Genomic DNA, 8,317 nt, shown 5'->3' with positions numbered 1-8,317 from the left:
ATATATATATATATATATATATATATATATATATATATATATATATATATATATATATATATATATATATATATATATATATATATATATATATATATATATATATATAGATAGATAGATAGATAGATAGATAGATAGATAGATAGATAGATAGATAGATAGATAGATAGATAGATAGATAGATAGATAGATAGATAGATAGATAGATAGATAGATAGATAGATAGATAGATAGATAGATAGATAGATAGATAGATAGATAGATAGATAGATAGATAGATAGATAGATAGATAGATAGATAGATAGAGAGAGAGAGAGAGAGAGAGAGAGAGAGAGAGAGAGAGAGCAGTCCTGGTAGAGTCAGGGCATATATATATACTCCACCAGGACTGCTCTTTGTCACCGATTCTGTTCGGTCTATTGTATTTATGTTTATGGACAGAATATCTAGTAGTATCTAATGTGGCTGGTTATGATAGAAGGGGCATCTGGTGTAAATTTGCTAAATAACAGCATTTGCTAAATAACAGCATGAAAAAAATTGAAAACTAAATCTTTGCTACACTAACCTGATAATACTATAGGACTGTATCCAAGAACTACATCATCATTGGGTTTGAAAGTAAACACAATAGTTAATAGTAAGTCAAATAACATTATAGAATAGATCAGAAAATAGCACAATAAAGTCTCATTCTGTTACTTAGATTTTGTGTGGAGAGTCTCACACAAATTTCACATATCTATTCTCATAATCTGGTTGGTTATGATAGAAAGGGCATCTGGCATAAATCTGCGAAAATAACAGCATGAAAATGAGAAAACTAAATCTTTGCTGTACTAATCTGATAACACTATAAGACTGTATGTACGAGTTCCTCTTGAAAGTTGGCAAAGAAGACGAGTTGAACCCGGCGGACACAATGGCAGAGTGGTGATCTCTGGTGGCACAGATGGTGCACACTTCACTCCCACTCACTGTAAGATCACAGGTTCACTCACTCAGCTGTCCGCTCCAACCTGAGCTCAAGAACTGAACAAATTACTGTACAATTTGTAGTAGAATTCTCTCTGTCCTAACATATCCAACAACTACATCATCATTGTGTTTGAAAGTAAAGGCACACAGAGCTAGTTATTTCTCTATTGTTCTGAATCAAATATTGTTCTTGAAATTCCTCTGCAAAACTCTGATTAGGCTACTATGAAACAACAAGGGCAATGCAATGATTTCCATATCCCTTAATGTACATTTAAGTTGTGTGAGGAACATAGACTGTATATATAAATGTACACAGCTAACCTGCTGGCCGCCACTTTCCAAATAAGAAGTGAGCATGGGCAAGCTTCGGGCTCCATCAACTCTAATTCACTTTCTATTGAAAAACTGTTGCTCCTATCCCCGTACCTGCTACTGTCAGGCTTGTCATTTTTGGTATTAAAACATTCGTATTAACTCACACCACATGATCCTGGGGTTTTTGTCCATATTTTGTCCGTAAATCAAGAAATGAACATTAATAACAGACAAATCAGGCTTCTTCATTCTCAGAGATTGCTCCTGCTAGCATTAGAAACAGGTTTGATTGACAGTTGCTAAGCGTCCGCTTACTGCTAAACCAGCGGTGGGGGTTGGAAGGGGCGTTACCTTCAACAGTCTTTCTCCAGATTGGCTCTTTGATTGCTATGATACTTGAGTTGGAATTCCAAATATGGAACTCAGCTCCAAATTCTCCCCATAACTGCTAGCATTGATAAGTTTCATTTGGCTGGAGATGAGCACTATGGGTGACGTCAAACTCACTTTGTCCACTTCTACATACAGGCTATGGTATGGCATTTCATTCTGTCACTTGGATTACAGATTTTGGTTAATATCTACAGTGTTAACACATTGTATTAACCTCACAGTACAGTTGTTGTTTAGTGGCTGCGGGGAGTTTCAGTGTATTATAAAATACTTTTTCCAAATGCATTTTACCAAAGACTGACTGCAAAACTAACTGAAGAATCCTATCCACGCTAAATGTGTTAAAACAGCTTAGACATACACGGTATCCCCATAAAAATAAATAAAATGAAAATCTTCTACCTGCACTCAGGCAGAAGGTACAGGTCCATACAGGCCAGAACAACCAGACTGACCAAGAATCCTCAGGCTGAGACTGCTGCACAGTGCCCCTCGCCCCTCTCTGCCTCTCTACCATGGACAATAACCACATTAACCAATATAATAACATTAAACTGTATTTATGTCATAATGCAACAGTCTGTGGGTGCCTGTGATGCACTTAACCCCCAATGCCCTTTATGCTGCTGCTCAGACATGTTACTGTTTATTACACGTACTGCACTGAACTTTATTGTGCTAGTGTTTACACTGGGGTTATTTATGGGGACTATTGGATGGGCTCTTGTACCTTTGGTACTGCACTTTACCATGCACCATTTGATGCACTAAACATAATTTTGTTGTTTTCTGTGACAATGACAAGACAATCTTTAATCTTGAATGTTTGTGTTTAATACATACGTTGAGCAGTTCTTAAGCTTTGATATTTAGTCTTGTTATTTTGTGCTTTTTTAGTATTGGTTGTGCATTTTCTCAATGTGCAATTTGAACTGTACAGCACTTTGGGCACCACAGGTTAATGTAAATGCGCTCTATATTTAAAGGTACAGTATTGATGATTGATTTTAGAGGTGGCATGTCACTTGCGTGACTCCATAGACATACAAAGTTAAAATCTTACTTCTGAACATTCTAGATAAATACATTTTATGCCACAGGCTAGTGTGGAAGATTTCGATGGGAACAAGCAGGAGGAGGAAGCTTACCACGTGAATAAAATGAAACGGTTGGGAAATATTTTTAGTACTCCGTGACATCATTAACCTTCATTCATAAAGACACATCCACCAATAGAAACATAGGAAACAACTATATTTATTGTGATATCAATACATCTTTTATGTACACACAGTAATAAAAATGCAGTCTTAGTAGCACTAAAAGCTGTTTACAAGTTCTTTTGCTTTTTCAGGCAAAACACAACATCCCTTGATTGCTTATGCAAGTTCCATAACTGTCAAAAACATATTCAAACACAGATGAATAAATAAAATTGATTTCCAGTTAACATTTTTAATTACACACAGTAGCTATGTGCAAATTCTCTCTAAAGAAGAATGTGCATGTGAAATGTTAAAAGGTTTATCACAATTAGTTCACAATAAATCAAAAGTCATAACAGCAAATTCAAGTAAAACAGGATTGAGTTACAACATTAAAATCCCGTGTGCCATTATGGCTATGACATAATTTAAATAGTTTACAAAATAACACTATTCTCCAAGATAAAAAAACAGCAAATCAACTCATGTACATAGCAAGATAGTGACCCTAAAACTGTGTTAAAATATACAATCAAGAAAATTATTTGCAATTTTTACAGCCCTTGACTAACATATTTCACAGACGAGAAATAAAATGGACAATGTTGAAATTTGGTAAGAGCAGGCAGGACTGTACAACACTGCCTAAATGTGCAAACCATGCCAATTGAAGCAACGGATTCTTCATGATTGTTCCATTAAAATGTGTTCTTTTGTCTAGACAGCATTTAATTTGAGAAAAATAAAAATAGAATAGCATATTGCTTCCATTTCTGGTATGGACATAGTAAGTAAAAAGGAGTGGAGGATAAATTTGTGCTGGAATAGTATTAAACAGCATTCATTTTAAGCAAGGAATTTAGACTGGCTAAACACTGCGATTTGCAAAAGTTAAATGTGGAATGTTTAAACAAGTGACAATATTAGCAATGGTAGCCTAAACTTGGCTCCATTTTGCAAACGATTAAGTCTCACAACAGCACGATATAAGCTAATGTGAATAAGGTGCTAGCTAGTGTGATACATTTGAGCTAAAAATAGCTTTGTCATCTTTTGCTAAAAACATTGACCACACAATAAGAAACGCAGCCTCTTCCCAGTGAAATGAAAACTAAAGTATAAATGTTTGTTACGCTGGTAGTTTTGAGTGAACTAGCAACATAAACTAGCATGTTCAAGCCAAACTAAGCCTTCAGAAAGACTGTTTTAAAACTCTGTTCCAAAAGGTCATCAAGCTAGCTACAGCCGGCTAACCCAGTCCACTCCTCTTTACCGCCATCGTCTTCTACCTGTACACAAAGCACTTAGCATAAGGGTAAGTAGGCTATATAATAACTTCTACTAGCGGTACATCAATGCCCATGCACTGATAGTGAGTAGTGTGGTAATTGTCAGGGCTTGTCATTAACTTCTTGGCAATAATATGTGACAATAAATCAAATTTTCTTTCATTTCTTTAAAATTTTTTGTTACATTAATATTACCATGTTTTTGTTTCAAATTAAGTAACCATTTCAAAGCTTAGCAAAATATACTATAAATAAGCATAAGCTAAAGTAAAGCTTGTATAAATAGTAATTAGTTAAACCTAATGTGGTACTAGCCAACACTGAAATTAATCTTTTATTAGCCAATTATGTTAATGTGAAGCCCTGGTTATGGTGGACCTTATTTTATTTCATTTATATTATATTGTCCAAAACAGTTCTATGCTTCACAGTTTGCGGACCCTCTTCGGACCCAAACGTCATTTTGCATCTGTTGCTCTTCCTCCTCTGCGCTAATGCTATTCCGCTTCAAGTCCTCCATCGGGGACACGAGGTCTTCGCTCTCGGTCTCCTCGCTTTCCAATGACAGGGTGGACATCGGCTCTTCCATGGAGGCCTTCCTGAGCTTTCTGCAGAATTCCTCGTCTTCGTCGCTCAAAATGTCTGTCTCCTTCATCTCGTCGCGGTCCTCGTACTCGTCCAGGTCGAACTGCTCCTCCACCCAGCGGTCTGTGTCTGACTTGTGATGCTGGGGGTCACTGTTGCCTCGGTGGAGCCTCTCCGGGGTGGCTTCGGAGGCGTCAGGGGGAGAGGTGAGGTCAGGGTCGCTGTCGAATACGATGTCCGTGTCAATGGTGAAGCGGTTTCGGACCAGCTTCCTTCTGCCAAGGGTACGTGTTGGGGCAGAGGCTGTAGGGGGAAATATTCTGTGAGTTGTTGTCAACATTTATTTACTGTAGACACCACCAATAACCTTTGAGTAAACAAATTTATATTTCTGGTCCCTATTAATGGGCTGTAAAAGCTGCCTGGCCAATAGACAAAACAATCTCATCTGATCATTTTGAGGTTGAGCTAAGAAGATGAGCAGTTAGTTAGTGCTAATTAGAGGTGGACATAAAGAAAGCTTTGACGTGAACTGGTGTGTGTGTGTGAGTGAGTGAGTGAGTGAGTGAGGGGGTGAGTGTGTGTGTGTGTGTGTGTGTGTGTGCGTGCGTTATTTTTGTGCTGCAAATCTGTGATTTCAGAATTGCGCTCCGGGGATAAATAATATTTAACAGAGCATTCAGAAAATACAACTGATGTGATAAATTAAATATTAAAAATGTTCATCAAATCACATGTTTTATGAATAATTCTGCCAATTTTTAAATATACATAGCACTAGTATTTTACATTTTATAACCTAAACAAATGCGTAAATATAGTTTAGATGATAAATTGCTGTGCAGTTGAAACTGCAGATGATAGTGTACTTCCTGTGCTCTAGGTGTGCAACAAGTGTTATCAAAAGAGCCGCATGCCTGAAATCAATAGCTGCTACCGTCAAAGTTATTTCGGCAATTTGAGTGTCAAAATAATCAGTCCAGTGATTGTCATCTGAGCAAAAACTTGAATGCACTAGTAAAGTAAGCCCAGTCATCTGCACCAGTTGAGAAGCAGGGAGAAGTAGCACAAGCAGCACAGTGAATGAGGGCACTAGCTCTGTAGGGTGTAGGGGACATGTACCTGCTCTATTTATGACGGGCCTGGCTCCTTTGAGGGCACACAGACGCTTCCCTCCAAAGGGCACGTACTGCTGGCTCAGGGGCAGGCTCTCAGTCTTTAGCAGCTGTCTCCGGTGCTTCTCCCTCAGGATGGAGTGCACAGACTTCACAAACTCTTTCCTGCTCTCTGGGGAACTGAGGTGAAAGAGACAACAAAGCTGGTATTGCCATTTGCAATATAAGCTAATGCTTTGTGCATTTCGCAAGAAACTTTATATGACAAAAATACCCATCCAACATACATTTGTATACTTACAGTGACTAAAATGAAAAAGAAAGTTTTTTGTTTTTAAGTGTTGATAATGAAGGTGCATTATGAAAGACTGAAATTGATTTATCGCTTTAAAATAATTCAAAATTTAATTTGACTCCTCTCCTTAATTTTGGTCCTAAAAGTAAAACTTTTGGAATCATGTTGAGGAAACTAAAAGGCTGGGCTATTAATCAAGAGATTGAGAGATTGTGAATCATTGTGTCTAATTGTCAACAATATGGTTGGGGTTTTTGAAGCGAAATGTCCACAGCCAGTCCAGTGTCAGTAAAAGTGTGTATTATTCATGACATCACTGAACTATTTTGTTTTTGAAAAGATTTAAATAAAATTTGAAAAGATTAAATAAAAATGAAGATCGATAGATGGGGAAAAAAAACAGTAATATTTTTTTTTGCCCATAATTACCCAGCTGTAAACATTTTTATTTCAAAACTAATTGTGGTTATTTTTTCTATACTATTTTGCATGGTTATCATTATTAACACATTTGTGCAGACATATTATTCAGTTGTGAGATAGCAGTAAGCGTAGGTTATCAATGGCAGAGAGCTTTTAATTCTACACAAAGATGTCTCCTCACCTACAACACAGCTGAAAGGCCCTCTCAGGACGACCCTCGGATTCAGATTTAGTGTGGACAATCTCACACACAGCTGAGCCCTCACCATCTGCACAGATCACACAAGTCACAACAAATCCTATGCACACAAGCAGATACAAGTCAAAATACTTTCTTTATTATTCAAGTACCTGCATTGGTCAAGGAGCGCACTTGAAGAGCATTCGTGGGAATTATGTGGCGGTAGCGGAAAGGGTCCTTGTCCTCAGAAGACATGGACACTCTGTGTGTGCTGCCCTGATATCACATAAAAACAGTAGTAGTGTTAGTACATAGCAAGTTCAGCTGAGTTTTTATTTGCCTTTTTAATCTGGCCACCTGAAAAAAACACTATGTATATTTAAAGCCAATGTATGTAACTTTTTAGCTCCCAATAGGTAAATATATATATATATATATATATATACACACACACACTCACCTGGAGGATTATTAGGAACACCACACTAATATGGTGTTTGACCCCCTTTCGCCTTCAGAACTGCCTTAATTCTACGTGGCATTGATTCAACAAGGTGCTGAAAGCATTCTTTAGAAATGTTGGCCCATATTGATAGGAGCATCTTGCAGTTGATGGAGATTTGTGGGATGCACATCCAGGGCACGAAGCTCCCGTTCCACCACATCCCAAAGATGCTCTATCGGGTTGAGATCTGGTGACTGTGGGGGCCATTGTAGTACAGTGAACTCATTGTCATGTTCAAGAAACCAATTTGAAATGATTCGAGCTTTATGACATGGTGCATTATCCTGCTGGAAATAGCCATCAGAGGATGGGTACATGGTGGTCATGAAGGGATGGACATGGTCAGAAACTATGTTCAGGTAGCCCGTGGCATTTAAACGATGCCCAATTGGCACTAAGGGACCTAAAGTGTGCCAAGAAAACATCCCCCACACCATTACACCACCACCACCAGCCTGCACAGTGGTAACAAGGCATGATGGATCCATGTTCTCATTCTGTTTACGCCAAATTCTGACTAACATTTGAATGTCTCAACAGAAATCGAGACTCATCAGACCAGGCAACATTTTTCCAGTCTTCAACTGTCCAATTTTGGTGAGCTCGTGCAAATTGTAGCTTCTTTTTCCTATTTGTAGTGGAGATGAGTGGTACCCGGTGGGGTCTTCTGCTGTTGTAGCCCGTCCGCCTCAAGGTTGTGCGTGTTGTGGCTTCACAAATGCTTTGCTGCATTACTCGGTTGTAACGAGTGGTTATTTCAGTTAACGTTGCTCTTCTATCAGCTTGAATCACTCGGCCCATTCTCCTCTGACCTCTAGCATCAACAAGGCATTTTCGCCCACAGGACTGCCGCATACTGGATGTTTTTCCCTTTTCACACTATTCTTTGTAAACCCTAGAAATGGTTGTGCGTGAAAATCCCAGTAACTGAGCAGATTGTGAAATACTCAGACCGGCCCGTCTGGCACCAACAACCATGCCACACTCAAAATTGCTTAAATCACCTTTCTTTCCCATTCTGACATTCAG

At 38.3% G+C, this 8,317-nt stretch overlaps 1 protein-coding gene across 1 annotated transcript in view; it reads right to left on the bottom strand.

Moving 5' to 3' along the window:
• Nucleotides 1–2,927: 2,927 nt before the first annotated feature.
• The window catches only part of LOC117379837 (rho guanine nucleotide exchange factor TIAM1-like), a 67,084-nt gene continuing 61,694 nt past the window's right edge, over nt 2,928–8,317 (bottom strand). The window contains exons 21-24 of the mRNA XM_033976551.2: nt 6,954–7,059; nt 6,784–6,871; nt 5,892–6,064; nt 2,928–5,072 (exon numbers count right to left, since the gene is read on the bottom strand). Coding sequence (XP_033832442.1) covers nt 4,603–5,072; nt 5,892–6,064; nt 6,784–6,871; nt 6,954–7,059 — 837 coding nt within the window. The 3' untranslated portion in view covers nt 2,928–4,602. The remainder of the gene's footprint in view (nt 5,073–5,891; nt 6,065–6,783; nt 6,872–6,953; nt 7,060–8,317) is intronic.

This window comes from Periophthalmus magnuspinnatus, chromosome 13, assembly GCF_009829125.3.
Source record: "Periophthalmus magnuspinnatus isolate fPerMag1 chromosome 13, fPerMag1.2.pri, whole genome shotgun sequence".
In the NCBI taxonomy this organism is placed as follows: domain Eukaryota; kingdom Metazoa; phylum Chordata; class Actinopteri; order Gobiiformes; family Gobiidae; genus Periophthalmus; species Periophthalmus magnuspinnatus.
Note: the sequence above shows the minus strand (reverse complement) of the source record. Positions and strands in the feature narration are given on the sequence as shown.